This window comes from Baudoinia panamericana (assembly GCF_000338955.1).
Source record: "Baudoinia panamericana UAMH 10762 unplaced genomic scaffold BAUCOscaffold_10, whole genome shotgun sequence".
Lineage (NCBI taxonomy): Eukaryota > Fungi > Ascomycota > Dothideomycetes > Mycosphaerellales > Teratosphaeriaceae > Baudoinia > Baudoinia panamericana.
Genome location: NW_006911266.1, coordinates 826,865 through 843,902, shown reverse-complemented (window position 1 = coordinate 843,902; position 17,038 = coordinate 826,865). Strand labels below are relative to the sequence as shown.

The 17,038-nt window shown below is 53.9% G+C and overlaps 9 protein-coding genes across 9 annotated transcripts; 3 read left to right on the top strand and 6 right to left on the bottom strand.

The window, feature by feature from the left end:
• Nucleotides 1-167: 167 nt before the first annotated feature.
• BAUCODRAFT_221185 (uncharacterized protein) lies at nt 168-1,215 on the bottom strand. The gene is made up of 4 exons (XM_007680850.1): nt 1,194-1,215; nt 1,082-1,134; nt 690-1,022; nt 168-622 (listed from the first exon to the last, which is right to left on the bottom strand). The coding sequence occupies exons 3-4, from the start codon at nt 931-933 to the stop codon at nt 369-371; spliced, it is 498 nt and encodes a 165-aa protein (XP_007679040.1). The 5' UTR covers nt 934-1,022; nt 1,082-1,134; nt 1,194-1,215; the 3' UTR covers nt 168-368.
• Nucleotides 1,193-2,802, bottom strand: BAUCODRAFT_36587 (uncharacterized protein). The gene has a single exon (XM_007680472.1). It carries the CDS (start codon nt 2,608-2,610, stop codon nt 1,381-1,383), a length of 1,230 nt encoding a protein of 409 aa, XP_007678662.1. The 5' UTR covers nt 2,611-2,802; the 3' UTR covers nt 1,193-1,380.
• On the top strand, nt 2,789-4,389 carry BAUCODRAFT_221231 (uncharacterized protein). The gene has a single exon (XM_007680849.1). It carries the CDS (start codon nt 2,968-2,970, stop codon nt 4,225-4,227), a length of 1,260 nt encoding a protein of 419 aa, XP_007679039.1. The 5' UTR covers nt 2,789-2,967; the 3' UTR covers nt 4,228-4,389.
• On the bottom strand, nt 4,390-5,117 carry BAUCODRAFT_221182 (uncharacterized protein). Its single transcript, XM_007680848.1, has one exon. It carries the CDS (start codon nt 4,931-4,933, stop codon nt 4,553-4,555), a length of 381 nt encoding a protein of 126 aa, XP_007679038.1. The 5' UTR covers nt 4,934-5,117; the 3' UTR covers nt 4,390-4,552.
• Nucleotides 5,118-5,301: 184 nt separating this feature from the next.
• Nucleotides 5,302-6,392, bottom strand: BAUCODRAFT_75408 (uncharacterized protein; the record flags this gene model as incomplete). The annotated part of the gene is made up of 2 exons (XM_007680634.1): nt 5,302-6,085; nt 6,157-6,392. 2 exons carry the CDS (start codon nt 6,390-6,392, stop codon nt 5,302-5,304), a joined length of 1,020 nt encoding a protein of 339 aa, XP_007678824.1.
• A 640-nt stretch (nt 6,393-7,032) lies between these two features.
• On the bottom strand, nt 7,033-9,908 carry BAUCODRAFT_124839 (uncharacterized protein; the record flags this gene model as incomplete). The annotated part of the gene is made up of 8 exons (XM_007680847.1): nt 7,033-7,052; nt 7,100-7,806; nt 7,876-7,941; nt 8,016-8,095; nt 8,160-8,753; nt 8,822-8,823; nt 8,876-9,529; nt 9,590-9,908. The coding sequence occupies 8 exons, from the start codon at nt 9,906-9,908 to the stop codon at nt 7,033-7,035; spliced, it is 2,442 nt and encodes an 813-aa protein (XP_007679037.1).
• Nucleotides 9,909-10,455: 547 nt separating this feature from the next.
• On the bottom strand, nt 10,456-11,940 carry BAUCODRAFT_36583 (uncharacterized protein). The gene is made up of 2 exons (XM_007680471.1): nt 11,067-11,940; nt 10,456-10,998 (listed from the first exon to the last, which is right to left on the bottom strand). The coding sequence occupies exons 1-2, from the start codon at nt 11,458-11,460 to the stop codon at nt 10,850-10,852; spliced, it is 543 nt and encodes a 180-aa protein (XP_007678661.1). The 5' UTR covers nt 11,461-11,940; the 3' UTR covers nt 10,456-10,849.
• Nucleotides 11,941-12,275: 335 nt separating this feature from the next.
• Nucleotides 12,276-13,345, top strand: BAUCODRAFT_36582 (uncharacterized protein). The gene is made up of 3 exons (XM_007680470.1): nt 12,276-12,495; nt 12,560-12,784; nt 12,841-13,345. The coding sequence occupies exons 1-3, from the start codon at nt 12,393-12,395 to the stop codon at nt 13,011-13,013; spliced, it is 501 nt and encodes a 166-aa protein (XP_007678660.1). The 5' UTR covers nt 12,276-12,392; the 3' UTR covers nt 13,014-13,345.
• A 701-nt stretch (nt 13,346-14,046) lies between these two features.
• On the top strand, nt 14,047-16,417 carry BAUCODRAFT_112856 (uncharacterized protein; the record flags this gene model as incomplete). The annotated part of the gene is made up of 2 exons (XM_007680846.1): nt 14,047-15,843; nt 15,943-16,417. The coding sequence occupies 2 exons, from the start codon at nt 14,047-14,049 to the stop codon at nt 16,183-16,185; spliced, it is 2,040 nt and encodes a 679-aa protein (XP_007679036.1). The 3' UTR covers nt 16,186-16,417.
• Nucleotides 16,418-17,038: the final 621 nt, after the last annotated feature.

Below are 17,038 nucleotides of genomic sequence, written 5' to 3'. Positions count from 1 at the left end.
CGCTTAAGGAACCGAGCAAAGGAAAGCAGCTTACGTTCCCGGAAACTTCGATACCAGAGACTGCAGCTGACAGTCAAGCTCTGGTAAGGCAGAGCAGAGACGTGGCGAAGAAGAAGTTTTGGAAGCGGTGATCTATCGATAGTGGCGGCCAAAGTGGGCATGACTTCCTGCTGATGAGAGACACCAGAGCTTGCATGTCGGCTTCGATGCTCACTGAAGCGTTAAGAAGGTGACAGTATGGCAGCCACTGTTCTTCCCCACCTTCTCAGGTACAGTCGTATCAAGCCAACACGGTTTGTCCGTGCCAAATCCCAAGCGCCCTGCTAATCCAGCATTGAATGTCGTGACAAAGTGCTTCTCCGTCACGATCACAACCCCAAACTCCTTCTGACATCCGCCTTAACCCTCCTTTCGAACTCCTGCCTCCGCTCCCTCCACATCCTTGCCGCATCCACATTCGCCGGGCTCTCGTCATTTGGCTCAGCAATCATGCTCATGACACTGATCAAGATCTTCTCTACGCTTTGGATCGGACTCCATCGCTCGGAAGCTTGTTCGTAGTGGTTCGGATCATCGCCCGGCGGATGTAGGATGCTTATACAAACCACACCATTCGGATATACTAAGCCACAAAGAGATGATTAGCAGCCGATTCTCATCTACGGCTTTTCCAACGATCTGAAACGAACCATTCGGATGCCAGATATCGCACGTGAACTTCATCGTAGGCGGCATAAGCGGATAATCCTTGGGGAACTTGAGCTCGGCTGGAAAGATGCCGCCTTCGTATGGTGTCCCCTCGGGTCCTTGTATGAGCGCTTCCCAGATGAAAAGGTCATCTTCGTTGACCGGTCCGGCAGTGATGCCGTCCGGTGGATCCGTTGTGAGATGCTTGTACTCTTGGAAGAGACGCTTGGAGGCTACACTGTTCATGGCTGTCCCGCCAGATGGTGATATTTGTGGGAAGCTTTACGAGACAGGCTGCGATGAGAAAGTCTCCTCGTGTGCTTAGCTATTCACCCCTGTATGTCTTATCACTAATTGTTCAGCAGCAGGCTTCGCTGGGAAAGAGAATGCACACGAGCACCGAGCACCGAGCATCGACGTGTGGAAGCGGACACTTTCCGCTGTATGCTGTCCGGTAAGCCTTAGTCAATATCGAGACAATCGGATAAGGATAGCAAAGTATTCACATGCATGCAAATTCGGCACTGGTGGAGCTATCAATGGAAGCCTCGTGCTGCATCGTATCCCCTATGTGAGTAAGCTATGTGTCGATAGCGCCTCTGCCAGTCGTCCTTAACCGCAGCCCACCGCTGAATGTCCCAAACGCCACGCTAGATCAACGCTAGATCACACTTCACCATTCCTCGAACCAGCTTACTCGCCCCATTTCCTCGCCTGCATTCCATCCGGCGGATGCGTCTCCACTGGTCCCTTACTCACTTCATCCCAGTTGGTGCTGAGTGCCGTGCCATTACTTTCCTGGTAGCTCTTCATCATCGCACGCTGTACGTCCGGAGAGGCGTTCTTGAACAGTTTCTTGAAGAATGCATTGGCTTCGTCACCACCTTCGTAGTCATCTTCATCCTCACCGTCTTTCGCCTTGGCAGGATCGCGGAGCTCAGCAGCGGCCTCTTTAGTTACTTTATCCCAATCCTTGGGACCGTGCTTGCTGGAGGTTGGATAGCTAGGTGCGGTCGTAGAAGTGGGATTCAGCACCGCTTGTTTGACGGCATCACTCTTAGACTCTGCCACGGGTGTGTCGAGCTTGGTGGGTGGCGGTTCGGTGCTTTCGAGCGACTTCCATTTCTCGCCCTCAACCTTCTTCACGAGGATGACTTCGACCTTCGTGGACATGATCCGCTTGATGCACTTCTCCGGAACGACATCGGCGTAAAGTGGTTCAAGCGTAAGATCGTACGATGAGCCCGTGATTAGCGGGAACGATATGCTGAGCGAACGGGCTGTGATGTCGATCGAAGCTTTGTCCGCTGGCACACCTTTCGCGAGCAAGGTGAGATAGATATTCTGCGTGTTCTGGTACCATTCGTGCCGTATCTTGTCCGCGGGTGTTTGCTGTGGCGCGGGTGTTGGTGACGGTTGTGCTGACGTACATGTTGAATGACCGTTGGTCGCTGTAGCTGTCCCGTTCGTCACATTTGTTGCGATTGCTTCACTCTTAGCTTCCGGCGTTTCCTTGATGTTGCACACTGCCTTCTCGCCTCCGTCCCCGAGGTCCTTCAATGATATCGCGACCCTGCCCTGCCAGATCTTCACCATCTTATGCTTCCCATCCATGCGCTCCACCAACTTGAACAGGAATTCTGCATCGCCATACCTTTCTAGGCTGTAACATGCCACACCCCTCCTAAATTGTGCCTCCACGATAGCCTCCCGCTTCGCCCGTTTCTGCGCTGCCAATACGGCGTTTTCGGCATCCCGTAGAGCTTCTGGATACTGTCCGGCACGCTGGTAGGCTGTTGAACGCTGGATCAGGTAGTCTGGGGAGGTAGGTGAGTCGGCGATGGCGTGGGTGTAGTGAGTGATTGCTGAGGACCAGTCCTTGGCCTCCAGTGCCTTCTTGCCCGCATTCGCGTGGCTAGCCATAACGTGTGCTCAGTATTATGTAGGTCTCTTGCGACTACTGTCGGACTGTAATGAGGTGGAGTGAACTTGGCGTGCTAAGCTGTCACTATCCCAGATGCTCTTGTTGCAGTGATCAGCGATACGCTTCGAATAGAGGGTCAAGAGCTCTCTGCAACTGAAGAAGGGAACAACGAGGGTTGAGCTGTGGCATAAGTCAAGTAGTGCTCAAGGCAGCAAACACCTGCAAGTGAAGCTTTTGCCCCACCAGCAGCAGTGCCGACAGTCATACCACAACCTACACTGCTACCGAGATACCGATCGACGCAAGTCCCCTACTAGAAGGTCATCGATGGACGGACAAGCTTTGGCTAACCAACGATGTCTCGCACGTCCGTTCGAACGTTTCTTGTCACAGCAAAGCGGCATCTACAATCAAGCCTGCATGACCAAGGCAAAGGCACCGCATCCTTCGTGATAGGCAACGAAAGCGCAGACCTGGACTCCATAACCTGTGCTTTAGTGTACGCCTACATCCACTCCTGCAAGCCAGAAGCTCGACAAGCGAACCATGTTGTGCTGCCGGTCATCAACATCCCATCCGCAGACCTACGCCTCCGTCCTGAGCTCACTGCACTTCTTCGCCACGCGGACGTCAACCCCTCCGATCTAATTAGCCTGGACGACCTTGGGACACTTCCTCTTCCTCTCGCCAGCACTGACTGGACGCTCGTCGACCACAACGCCCTCCAGGGCGCTCTCGGCAAGCACTACACGGAATCCGTTACAGGCTGTATCGACCATCACGTTGACGAGCATTCAGTCCCGCCGACTGCCAACCCACGCATCGTAACCAAATCTGGCAGCTGCGCCAGTCTTGTGACCAACCATGTCCGCTCAATCTGGGATGACCTGGGCTCCGCCTCCACCAGCATCGGCGCCGCAAACGGTCAGTCTTCTGACGGCATCCTGGACGATACAGCCTACACTTCCACCTGGGATGCTCAAGTCGCGAAGCTGGCGCTGGCCAGTATTCTAATTGACACTTTCGACCTCACCAGCGAGAACAAAGTCACCGAGCACGATATCTCCGCCGTGAGATATCTGGAGGCTAGGATTAATGCCTCGCCGAAGCTGGGCAAGGACTATGACCGTAAGAAGTTCTTCGACGAAATCAATTCTGCCAAGTCGCACCTGGACGGCCTATCACTGAATGACATCCTGCGTAAAGACTACAAACAATGGTCCGAAGGCTCGCTGAAACTGGGTATGAGCAGCGTGGTCAAGGATGTCGCGTATCTCCGTCATCAAACTGAAGCGAACAAAGACTTCCCGCACGAGTTGAACACATTTGCCACCGAGCGCAGTCTCGACCTTTTCGCCATCATGACAGCATATACTGGCGCTGATGGGAAGTTTGCGAGACAGCTCCTGCTGATCGTCACTGAAGATGGAAAAGGGAAGGAGGCCGCCGAACGCTTTTCAGAGAAGTGTACAGCGGAGCTACAGTTGGCCAATGAAGCACTGGAGAACGCAACTTCGACCTCATTGCCGTTTGCGCGGCTTTGGAGGCAGGGGAATCTGGCGGCAAGTCGGAAAAGAGTGGGACCGCTGTTGAGGGAGGCGATGCGTGAAGCATGAAGGATATGTGGCCAACTCGTCAATCCGCCCTTCAGCCTGCAGAGTGGCATTCGGTGCACTTCTGGTTAGTCAATGCACCTCTACATCCAACACAAATGCCTACCCGAAATCGCATCGCCCTCCGGATAATTCCGGCTTCGAGCTCCGCCTGCGTTCTGCGAAGCCCCATTCGCAACCTTCTATACCCACGCTATAAGTTCGAACGAACATTGCGGCAGGCCTCGATATGCTCGTCGCACATCCAAGTCGCGTCTCCACCAACAACCTGGGCAGGGCAGCGTAGCGTTTAATGCTCCCTCCAGGATCACCAGCCTCCACCTCAAGATCAGCCTGTGCCGTCACGCGATTCATAATTCAAGGGCAGCGCCCTGTACGACCCCGCAATTATGTCGTGGTCGGCCAAGGTATTGCGACGGGCGTCCGGGCATGATCGCTCTAGAGGGGAGACTGGAGGCTGATCAATGACGGCTTGGTGGGGCGCTTTCAAGTTATTGAGGGCGTCCACGACATCTCTGTGGAGACTGAAAGCCGCTATCCTGAGCGCTGCGGCTTCGTCTGCAAAGTCGTCGCTGCCGCCATTGTTGTCGTCATCTACCGGAGGCATGCACCTGCGAAATGCGTTTGCGAGGGTTGCGAACAGGCCTGGCGATTTTGTGAGACGCTTGCTGATCAGCGGAATTTCTTGGCTCCCGTGATCGGACGGCATCAGTGTAGAGCATGCAGAGTAGACTGTAATGGAGAGATACCCGCTGCCATCTCCTCATGCGCCGTGACATCGTTCATTGAACCCGGATAGTACGTCGATCGATCGTAACAAAGCCTGCGCCGGACACCGCGTGACCACAAGAAGCCGAACGGACTAGAAGCACGCTCTTGGCCGGCCGCACTAGTGACTGACGCTGAAGGAGGTCCACCGTAGGCCAAATCATCGCCTCTGTTATGGCAAGCTCAGAAGTGGTGCAAAGGACTCTATACCAGCCGTTCGCGTCATTTAGCAACGAGCTGAGAAAATGCCCATCTGCACAGCCCATCCTTGTCATACGTTCTTACACGGACCAACTTAAGTAAGCGTCTTCAGCCCATCTTCTTCTCCCACTCCAGCACCTCCGGCATATCAATTCTCCCAGCCTTCAACTTCGACCAATCGCTTTCATAACCCTTCTCTACATTCGGCCATGGGCCCATAGGCGTAATGGCTTTCGGATTTACGTCATAGTGACTCTTCGTATAATTCTCCTTGATGTGCCTAAACTCCGTCGAGTTCTGATACTCTCGATGATCCCAGTACAAGCCCTTCAGCCAGTTGTGCAGGATCGGGTAGGTGTAGCGGATCGTACCGAGATTGCACTTGAAGTGCTGCACATACACGGGATCGAAACGAACGACGGTGGCGTATGCGCGCACATCGACTTCGGTCATTTGTTTGCCTAAGATGTACGGCCCACCGTTGGAAGCGGCGATTGCTTCGAGCTTGTTGAGAGCGGCGAACACAGGTGGGAGATTCTTGTCATAGACTTCTTGGTTCGGCGCGAAGCCAGCACTGTATACTCCAGTGTTGAGGTGTGTGCCCATCCAGTCGGCGATAGTATCAATCTCTTTCCGTAACGGCTCCGGGTAGAGGAAGGCCCCTCTCAGATCTTCTGGCAACAGCTCGTCGAACGCAGTTTGTAAATCTCTCAGCAGCTCCGCGCTTTCGTTGTTGACTATTGTATTGAGTTTCTTGTCCCACAAGGCCGGCACCGAGTATCTGCCCTTGTATTCCGAGTCGGCTCGAAAGTACACCTCGTGCATGAACTGACTGCCGAACAGCTTGTCCTCCGTTGCACCCTCGTAGAAAGGCTCGTCTTTGTGGTTGAAGCTTGACTCGGAGCATATCAATCAGCGAATGCTTCCAGCAGCGGCCATCCTCAGGGCTACTAAACAACTCACCGCCAGCCCGGCCATCCTTTCTCGTTACCCTTCGGGTACGGCTTGACAATGCTCAGGTCAATGCCCGCATACTTGTCCAGCTTCTTCAGCAGTCGAGCCAGGTTAGCACGGTGTGCAAAAGGGCAGAAGTAGCCGATGTAGAGGTGATAGCGATCCTTCTCCGGCTTGAACGGGCCGTCTGGCGTGATCTTGCCATGCCATGAGTCGTCCGGTCCTTTGTGCCAGTCAGGCGGCATTGATGTACCATTAATGGTCGCCATGCTGCGGACGATCGGTGATAGGGCGCTCGGTGAAGCTGGAGGTGTTGTTGTACGTAGGACGTGCGTCAACCGGTTAAGCATGGGATGCCGGCTAGCGAAGTAGGGCGTGGCTGTAAGCAGTGCGGCGACGATAGATATGCTAGTGGTGAGCAGGTGCGTGTTCCACTTCACGCCGAACATCTTCGGCCTTCCAGGCCAATCGAGGACGCCATCTTGCAAGATCTCGCGCGTTCGCTCTGTGATGTCAAAGCGATGCAAGGGTGATGAGCTTCGATACCTCTCCACACTTCACACGGTGGAAGATGATGCGGGGCAGGCACGCAATTGTCACTGAAAGCCAAGGCCGATACAGTACCAGTGCCGTACATCATACCTGTACACACTGTACTTCTGTCGCCCAGCCCGATCTCGTGATGCTTGGGGCGAATGCCGGCTTACACGTAACAAGGCTACGCTTCACAGTATGCACCATGCTAGTCTCGATGATAAATATTTAGTCGCCGCTTGGCCCTGAGCTTATTACGCCACATATTGCTGAGTGGACGACGTCCATTCGGTGAACGTTATTGAGATCTGTATCAACTCTTCGCAGCCTCCTCTATGCGTGCCCTTGCTTTCAGCCGAAGTTCGCAGGGTCTAGGAGACGTTAGCATGTCTTGAGATTGAGGTAAGAGTCCACATACTAATTGCGCAGTAATCAGCATTGCGCACGTCCTGGTCCGGATTGCCCGCCCACGTAGGGAATGGCACAGCCTTGCCGCTACCGCCAAAGACGGCGAAAGTAAAGATGAACACTAGCACCTGCGTGCCGCCGTCCAATGCCGCAGAGACCAGGTAATTGTACTTGACAAACAATTGAGGCCGGTGCTTCCGCAGCCACCATTGCGCTATGAATCCGATGATGTAGTACATGGTCAACGAGCTATTTATTCCCACGAAAAGGTCGCCCATGTACCAGAGGATGATCGAGAGGTTGATGTAACTAAAGAACCTCCATCCGAGCCATCGGTGGAGGAAGTAGAACGGTAACGGCACGACGAAGCCCAGCAAGAAGGATAAGGTAACCCATTGGTAACGACCACCGACGCTGAACATCTTGTCCGCGATACTCCACGCTATGGCCAATGTGTTGAATTGCTGAATGTTCTGACCGGACCAGATATTGGTGCCTTGGATGGAGGTCAAAATCGGAGCTTGGGCAGCGACGATTGTGGTCATAATGGTCCAGTTGAACAGGGCTCCAACCAAGCAGCCAAGTATCTGGAATGTGAAGGTCGCTTGCGGAGGTAAATGGGCGTACTGCGCCAGTTTCAGATCCTTAGCCAGTAGTTGACCCATCTGGAGAGCATTGTAGGTGTAGCAGGTAAAGTAGAAGTTGGCTAAAGGTCGTCTGCATGCAACAGGGGCATGATGTTAGCATAGTCCAGCAAACGCAGAAGTGTCATGGTTGTGCACGTGCCCTGGAAACATATATCCGGCAAGCATTTGACAGATTGGCTGAACGTTGAACTGGAACCCGGTCAACCTAACGGAGAAGGCTGGCGTTAGCAATGCTCTGTTGAGCTGGGGCTAACAAGGCGAATGGCAGTACGGACGTACCCAAACTGCGCTCCAAAGAATAGCATGAACAGCGATGTCAGGATAGTGGCGAGCAAAAATCCCCACCACGGTAAAGTCGACTTTGGCAGGACGTTAGCACTCAGCATGACAGTGACGGAGCTTTAGTGGGCAAGAAGATCTCACCTTCATGGAGTACAGGCATCCCAGACCCACAGCCCACGATGCCACCAACACCGCGCCCCACCACCACAACGGCGACTCCTTGTACAGGTTCCGCATCATCAGCTTGTAATGTGGGTCCAGCTCTGGGTCATTCTGCTTTCGTTCGAACCTCTCCTCCGGAGTCTCTGTGGTCTTCCAGAACTGCCAGAATTCTGGCCTGGAAAGCTTCCGTAGATTCCTTGGCGACGCCCACGCCCAGCCAGCCTTGATGTCGTCAAAGTTCCACAACAACATGTGCGTTAGAGCTGCTGTGAGGCCCATATTAGAGACCAGGAGATAGGATATGTAGGTGCCGGTGAGGTATGGAATGCCCATCTGCTCGAGCTTGACTGGGTCGATCTCGAAGTTCTCGTTGAGGACGGCGGTCTGGTTCCAGACGATAAAGTAGGTGCTGTTGCTGGCGCCGTCGAAGAGTTCCTGTGAGAGAAAGGGAAAGTCGAGTGAACGCCAGGTATTGCTGTAATAAATGGCCATGAAGAAGATATAGCAGCCGATAATGCCAATCATGCTGTTGACAAGCGTCTGCAGCGGCAGCCAGAGTGGTGAACCCAGTCCCTATGAATCATAAGGTGCCGAAGTCAGCAAGCGTCTCGCAACAGGGCATCATAATCGTTCAGTCTTACAGCTACACACACCCGTTAGCGACGTCCTTCGTGAAGAGAAGGCGGAAGACATACCAACATAATTCCAGTCAAAGCAGAGAGACAACACGCCTAAACCCTCGTTACCGCTTGCACCACCAAAGAGATTGGTGAAGACAAGGTTGTTTTGGTCAGCTAGGCAGAAAATGGAGACGCCAGTAAGGACCGTGAATATGTACTCCGGAAAAGCTTCCCACACAAATATGCATGCGAAGATGATATAGAAGACTTTCAGCCTTCGCTTCGTCTCTGACTTGTCACGGTGCAGTGTTTCAAGCAAGGTCGCCACCGGAAGATTGATTGGCCACAACATTCTCGTTGGGTAGACCAGCACATCTCGTAGCAGTCCAGCAATACCGTACCCGATCAGCTGACTCGAGAGCACGACGAAGACACCTGCCGCTCGCGAGGGATAACCGCCATAGAACAGCTGCTGCGCTGCCAACGCCTCCGTCGCAGTCGCGGCTTGGGCAGCCGCGGATGCCATGATGGTAATTGCGGCATGCTCCTTTTGGTTGAATGGGTGAGGATTTAAATACCGCAGAATGCTGACCCGCGGAATAGCGATAGCCAAAGCCTCGCCGAGCACGTATGCGATGACGCAGAGAAACACCACGGAGACGTAGATTGTTTGCGGCTTGAAGTAGAAGATCTCCTGCAGAACGGAGCCGAAGATGGAGAGACCAATGCCTTTCGTGCACTCACATTAGCTCTGATTTTCACCTCGTGTTTGACCAGCATGACACTCACCTAGAAAGAACACACGAAAGGTCCACACGTTCAAGGTCGGGTCATCCTCAACATGGATAACCTGGGTCACCAGGTCTTTGGCCGTCTCGACCGGCTCTGTGACTCTCGCGAAACCATCGATATCCTCTTCGTAGCGCGGTGGAGCTTGTTCCTTATCCGGCTCGACATTTACAGTCGTTCCAAGCTTAACATCAGGATCCTGGATGTCGTACGCCTGTGTTTTCTTCGAGCTGCTGGGTTCCCCAAGCCGCGGCTGCAGCTCCACGTCCTCAGCGAACTCAGTGTTCGTTCGTACAAAGCCTGGACGCTTCGAAGCCATGGTAAGAGTCGCTCAGCGTGCAGCATACACTGTGCGAATGAAACAGGAACAAGAATTGAAGTGCGAGATAACATACATACCCGTGCGCTACAGTCCTCTTACTTGAATGGACGAATGGTGCACCACACCAAGATGACGCCAATTGCGCGCAGTGCCGTCTGCAACAACATTGCATGGCCAACGGCTAGGCCGGCTGTGGTTGTGGCCACAGTAGCTTTGATAACGTGCATCGGATCAACCAGTATGTTGGTGAAGAGGCAGGTCCTGCGGCTATCGACCAGGGACGTGAGGCAATGCCATTGGTTTATCGAGCCGGCTGTCCGCGGTGGGCCGTACGGTCCTTGATTGGACTAGAGCAGATGAGGAAAGTCCCACAGAGGCCAAGATAAAGCGATGAGACTAAGCATGCTTGACTAAATCTTGTTAAACATCCCAGTCGGCGCAATACCGGTTGTCGCACAATGCTGCGTGCTGCGTCGGGGAAGGTTTTGTACTGTTCGACAAATCAAGAAGGTGTTGGAGCTCACCTTCCACTACATCCGGCCTACCTTGTGAAATGCTGACAATTTGCTGTACCACATGGTTGCTACTTCATGATCCTCTTCGATGCGCAACAACGTCGATGATCGCAACGGAAACGGCCTACCTGCATCGTAGCATCCCAACGCATGTGCTGAGCGACCATGCTTAGGACTATCAGCGCCACGACCGCAAATACCCGTCCTGGAACGCAAGCGTGTGACATCTATTGCCGAGTGGAGACGGTGTAAGGCAGACAGTGTGTTGCAGAAAAATTGTAACCAGACACGGTGCGTGTGTCGTGATAATGAAACTTTTAGGCGTGATGCACCAAAGTTCGTTGCCATCTAACAGGCTACAGCACATGTGGGTCTCCGTTATAGAACCTGCCAAACAGTTAGGTAGCGTTACTCGTCAACACGCTACGACTGCATGAGCTGTTCAGGCTTGAGCATGCCTCTCTGAAGCATTTTCACTACCGCTTGAGTCGGATCATCGTAGATTTCGGTCCGTGTGAGTGCGATACCTTCATGGCCGTGTTCGCTCTTGGTGAAATCGAATCTGAAGGCCCCTTCAAGCGCGCAAGACCAGGATCAGTAAACGCTCGCAAATAACAAGCTGGGAACATTGCCCACTTACCCGGCGTAACTCCATCCCACATCTTGCCTCCGTGACCTTTGATAACATCGTTGCCATCTGCCTGCAGCTTCCACCAAAGGTTCGCCACACCCACCATAGACCAGCCATTCTCCGTCTCCCACTGGACGACAAAGGTGGGCGCATGGACGTGCTCCTTGAAGGGTGCATACGCCTCCTTGAGCGCCGGCCATGCCTTGTCGGCACCTTCGATGACTTCGCCGGTAGACTTCTGTAGCACCCAGTCCTTGGTCATGCCGGCGTCGGTGGGTGAGAGATCAAACTTCTTCTCGTCAATGATTGTTGTAGTGTACCATTCAAGGAACTTGAGGACGGGTTGGGCACGAGTTTCGTCGGACCAGGAGCCTGAGTAGACGAAGGCTTGCTTAGTGGCCATGCTGAAGTGCTCGAATGGAGCCAGCAAGGTTTTAGAAGTTGCGTAGGGTGGACGTGAGTGGAAAGGAGCCGGTTGTCGGGGGATTAGAGGGAACAAAAACGGCAGCAAACGAAAGAGGAGTATTGCGAGTCAATATTCGGATACTTATATACAAACCGTTCAGCTCGGTCACAACGTGCGGCTTCGCATGGTCTTGCCGAAGCAAGAACTCAGAGTGTGGTCTGCCGCTTTCACCGAAACCTTGGGGTCGCAACACCGGTCTTGAACCGTGACTATGCCGTGGCAGGAGTGCAGAGACAAGTGTCAAGCAACCCAAAAGCTATGCGTACCGTGTTTGCGGGCACCAATCTGGCACTGCACCACCGACAGGCTATGGAGAATGTGGCTTCAAGCTGATGGTCAGGCCACCACGTGCAAGCCACCTTCCGCGTCTCAGCCAGCCATGAGAACTTCGAAGAGCCACCCGGTGAGGCTTGGCTGCAGTTGTTAGCAATGACCGAGTGGAAGACATCGCGTGCGCGCACAGCTATAGGGTGCGTAGAGGGTAGAAGAGAAGGCGAGGGAATCGAGGAACCAGGTCGAAAGTGGATCTCGAAGCATGATGTCGCTATTCGATCCGTGCGCTGTCCTTCTCGAGTCTCAGTACGCATGTGCATGCTCTCCTACTTGTGAGCTGAGCAAAGCCATCTGGTGTAACCCCGGAGCAGCGAGCGATCAGTGTGAATATGCAGGCTACAGCGGGCAGACTACTATATGTGGTAGGGTTTGCCAAACGCTTGCTGGGTACAATCTGTAGAGTGAGCTGAAGCAGACCCCGCTGCCGAGGTCGCACTGGTTTGAACGGCATATAGACATACTCTGTTGTGTCTGGAGCTGCACTTCAACAGTCAGCAGTGTTCGCTATAGAGGTGACTCTACAGCGATTCGCAACGATGAGTTCTGCGCCTTCTGAGGCACCGGAAGATGCTTGGAAGGTGTCCGGTGTGCGTGTGATACCAGCTGATTCTCTGGACGGAAACACTCCGCAAACACCAGGTAAAGACTGAGAAGAGAGACTCACGCGGAAACAGCGCGTTGCGATACTGAGACATATTGGCAGGCATGGATCGTAGGGCCGCAATCAACTTTGCCCGGGTCGGCGCACAAAAGCTGTGGGCTGGAACGGTCCACATCCACCCAGATGCAAAAACCGGTGCACATCACCACGGCCATCTGGAAAGTGTGATCTACGTCCTCAAAGGCAAGGCCCGGATGCGATGGGGCGAGAAGCTGGAGTTTACTGCTGAGGCAGGGCCTGGTGACTTCATATACGTACCTCCTTACGGTATCAACTTCGATGGTTTTACAGAAATGAAACTGTGTGCTGATGACTGATTGCAGTACCACACCAGGAGATCAATGCGTCTGTGGATGAGAAGCTGGAATGCGTGCTTATGCGCAGCGACAGCGAAGCGATAGCCGTCAATCTCCCAGAAATTGAGCCGGTTGAAAAGCCGGAGACAGTACACTGGGTCGATCCTACACATCCGCACCCAGGTCATCACTCACATTGAGTCGTGCCGCTCTCTAGAACCACACGAACATGCAGCGCGGACGAAGTATCGCGTGTCGAAGATGGTCCGGTTTCATGCTATTTACGAAGGTTAGTGTGGCTCCCCAATATCCTCAAACCCAATCGTTCCGTATGTTGGCCAGGAATCGCTGGGTCATGCTTCCAGGTCGGTGCTGTTGGGATGCAACAGACGGTGCCAACGTAGTTGCAGGAGCGCGAATCCTCGGGACTGGACAGACTGCGGACCTCCGCCACAAGCCTTCACCGGATAGAGACCAGTATTGGCGATTCGTATGGACGAACCAAGCGTGTCGACGAATTAAACTGTATAAGCATAACAACCTGGAAAGTGTCCTTTCTCAGATGCCTAAGCGAGATCCACTATCGCTTGGCATTGTCATTGTCATAGCGGCTGCGAAGTCGGTAGAGGCGGAATTCGTTCCCGCGACGAGTCTCATCTTGTCAGTGTCATCTTCTTTTGCCAAGTCTCAAGTCGTGCCACTACTCCCTACACTCCTCGATCCTACCCCTAAGTGTGATTCTCCTGCTTAGGTTCCCTATCATACCCGTTTGGTTGCGTTCGTCGATACTTGGGATCTCTTTGTTCAAAGCTGGCCCGCAAATACGTCTGCGCCGCCGACGCAATCTTGCGGCTTCGATCGCCGCTTATCAGATCAATCTTCCAGTGTGAGTAGAACTTGAGCCGCAAACCCCCCACCCACACGCCGCCCTCCAGTGCCGACGAGACGATACACTTTCCCGGCCGAGAGTCCGTCGTGCGGTGAGCACCGTCACATTGTACCCCATATGTGACTTTCTCTGCGCTTGGTTTGCGCTTACCGTTAGCACTCGTCCATACTTCCACACCACACAGCATTGGTCAGCCGATCATAGTGACTTACTATGGCGACACAGCTACCACATTACCAAGACTTAATAACGCATACGTACGCCTTCGGTCGACTTCCAGCCTCGCTATAGCAAACATACAGCACCGCATTAGTCTCACGACGTCAGCAAACATGCAGTCAACAATGGCTGCCAGACGGCATTCACTGCCGCTATTTGGTCAGAGTCAGCATAGGCACAGAAGCATACCTACTTGCGCAACCAGTCATCCAGACAACCCCATACCAATGGAGCCAAAGGATACGCCGCTTCTGTGCGTCACGCCGCAGATGAAGAACAGATTTAGCGCGATGTCGAGTCCACGGTCCAGTGGGGAAAGCCTAGCGCTTACGGAGGATGAGACCGCAACAGACTCAGAAGCATCGACTCCTCTGACGGAGCCGCAGGACATGGCAGAGATCACGGACAAGCTTCATGAGTTGCTACCGAGCAACTCGCCAACATTGCGTAAAAGGCGTGCAAGTACCACATTCGCAAGCAATTCCGAGGACATCCGGAAGTTGCTTGGTAACGGTACCGGAACCAGGTTCTTGCAGAAGTATTGCTGCGGTGATGGTTGCTGCTTCCTCGAGGCCCTGCCTGCTGCTGAGGGCGAGCCAGAGCGATTCTTCATACAGCCGCCGGACAATGAGGCGTTCCGCTTCCTGCGCCTCAATGTCGGCTCGCTTACGCTGGACACTGAGCTCACTAAGTTGGTTGACCTGCCGGAGAAGAAGATCTCGTTCGGCTCCATCCGCCGACAGTCCATCACCGAGAAGTTTCCAGCTGAGGACGAACACGAGCATGATCGTGACGCAGTCAACGTCTACCCTCCGACATACATGAAGCCGCACCCGCCATATGCTATCTTCAATGCACCAGTGTACGGCGCTCGCGAGCTGACCAAGCCTGGTGCAGAAAAGCGTACCTTTCATTTCGATCTCGATGTCACCGAGTATCCGGAAGAAGGCGGCGTAGACTTCAAAGTCGGCGGCGCTGTCGGCGTCTGTCCGCCGAATGATCCGTACTTGGTCGAAGACATTATGGACCAGCTTTGCATACCGCGCTTCCAACGTGACAAGCCGGTCAGACTGTTTACCGCTGGTGGCCGTTGGCCAACAATTTGGGGAGAAGACGAGTCTCGCGAGCTTGTCACGACCCGCCGTGAGATTCTTACCTGGACCCTAGACATTTCCTCCACCCCACCGACCAAGCCACTCTTCCGTCTCCTCGCCGAGTATGCTTCCGCACCGAACGAGCGGCAGATTCTCCTCTTCCTCTGCTCAGCCCAAGGACAAGCCGCCTTTTGCGACCTACGTACCGACTCGCACATCACCCTACAGCAACTGCTCCATGCCTTTCCCTCCTCAAAGCCGCCTCTCGAAGTACTCTGCACTGTGCTGAACCAACTGATGCCGCGTTTCTACTCGTTATCCAACGATCCACATGTCTCCTCCGCGCGGGACGGTCTTGCCGGCCGGAGACTCATCGAGATTGCCGTCACTGTTCACGAGACAGCCGCTCACACCGGCTCAAATCGTTCCGGTGTCGGCTCGGGCTTCCTCGAGCGGATCGCGAAGAAGTTCATCATCGCGGAAGAGGAGGCGGAGAGAGATGCACAGGCTGGGGGATACTCCTTCCAACCAGGCGTCGCAGGACGGAAACTTAACCTTCAGGTGCCAATGTTCCGCGGTCTTATGGCTAATCCGCTCTCGCGGGAGTTTGCGAGCGACGGTCCAATGGTGCTGATCGGTGCTGGCGTTGGCATGGCACCTTTCCGCGGCTTCATCCTGAACCGGCTGAAGAACGCAAACTGCGCCAACAAAATCTGGCTGATCCAAGGTATCAGGGACAGCATGCTGGACGAGATTTACCGAGGCGAACTTGGCGCGCACGAGAAAGAGATCAAGAAAGTTGTGCAAAGCCGCGCCCGTCCCCCTCCAGTATCCGAAAATAGTGCAGACACCTCGCTACCCACCGTCTCCACGATCTCTGGCTCCAATGTAACGGAGCAGACTCCGGCAGTTCTTGAGTCGAAGCAGGAGCGGAAAGTAGCCAAGTATGTGCAGGACGAGGTTCGTATGCAAGCGGATATTGTATGGTTCGTTATTAACGCTGTCGACGGGCGGATCTTCGTGTGCGGCAGCACAAAGGGCATGGGCGAGGGCGTTGAGAGTGCGCTCATTGATGTGGCAATGGATAAGGGTGGGTTGGACTACGAGACGGCGAAGATGTTCTGGGAAGGCAAGAGAGAGGCAGGACAGTATATCGCCGAGACGTGGTAAGCCGAGAGGGGCTGTTCAAGATGATGCGACGGGTTTTGCATGATCATCATGCTACTAGTATAGTGATAGCGTTCTGTAAGGCGCTCAGGGGCTGTTGTTCTGGCAAGGATGTCAAGGACTGTCCTTCACCTGTATAGAATGTACGTTGAAGTGAATATCCATTACCAAGTGGCGGGATGTGGCCCACCCGGGACCTGGCGTATTTGCTTAGGTTCGAGACCTCAGACTCCGCACTTGGTGAACGTGACCACCGTCTTCGGTTAGGCGCAGCATCCGAGAATGTGCTTCAAAGGCTTCAATGGAGCGTCTGCTCTGCACTACCATGCTCTAGATGACGCACAGCGCAATCTCGAGGGCCATACCGTGTCCGACCTGCGGAAAGCTGTTCGCCAGGTCCGACTCTTTGTTGCGCCACAAGAAGACGAGACACCTCGATGAAGAGTTAGCCTCAGCACACCGAGTCTCCAAAGCATGTGTCCACTGTAAACACGCTCGGGTGAGGTGTATGGGTGGTGTTCCCTGTAGACGATGCTCCATGAGGGATATGAGATGTACCTATTCCGTACCTCAACTAGCCGACGACAGGTCTATCCTTACAAATTCCGGCGAAAAAATTGCTGCGCAGTTACAGCAAAGCCCTCAGCAACAGTCCGGAGAAGGCCACAATGGGCAGGAACCGCGTTCAGCTGTCTCCCCAGCATTTAGCGTAGCATCTTTCGACGCTCTGCGCTTTCAGAGCGACGCCGGAACTTCTAACCGGGGAGGCTCCGTACGGGAGAGCGCTGGGCCAAGTGTAACATCCATGCTGGCCCACAGCATGAACCACAATATCACGACGCCCAATAACGCCCAA

Coding starts and splice junctions, on each gene's coding strand:
- BAUCODRAFT_221185 (XM_007680850.1), bottom strand. CDS start 933: ATGAACAGTGTAGCCTCCAAGCGTCTCTTCCAAGAGTACAAGCATCTC. Junction 623..689: donor CGATATCTGGCATCCGAATG/GTTCGTTTCAGA, acceptor TTTGTGGCTTAG/TATATCCGAATGGTGTGGTT.
- BAUCODRAFT_36587 (XM_007680472.1), bottom strand. CDS start 2,610: ATGGCTAGCCACGCGAATGCGGGCAAGAAGGCACTGGAGGCCAAGGAC.
- BAUCODRAFT_221231 (XM_007680849.1), top strand. CDS start 2,968: ATGTCTCGCACGTCCGTTCGAACGTTTCTTGTCACAGCAAAGCGGCAT.
- BAUCODRAFT_221182 (XM_007680848.1), bottom strand. CDS start 4,933: ATGCCGTCCGATCACGGGAGCCAAGAAATTCCGCTGATCAGCAAGCGT.
- BAUCODRAFT_36583 (XM_007680471.1), bottom strand. CDS start 11,460: ATGGCCACTAAGCAAGCCTTCGTCTACTCAGGCTCCTGGTCCGACGAA. Junction 10,999..11,066: donor GTGGGATGGAGTTACGCCGG/GTAAGTGGGCAA, acceptor GCGCGCTTGAAG/GGGCCTTCAGATTCGATTTC.
- BAUCODRAFT_36582 (XM_007680470.1), top strand. CDS start 12,393: ATGAGTTCTGCGCCTTCTGAGGCACCGGAAGATGCTTGGAAGGTGTCC. Junction 12,496..12,559: donor AAACACTCCGCAAACACCAG/GTAAAGACTGAG, acceptor ACATATTGGCAG/GCATGGATCGTAGGGCCGCA. Junction 12,785..12,840: donor CATATACGTACCTCCTTACG/GTATCAACTTCG, acceptor GACTGATTGCAG/TACCACACCAGGAGATCAAT.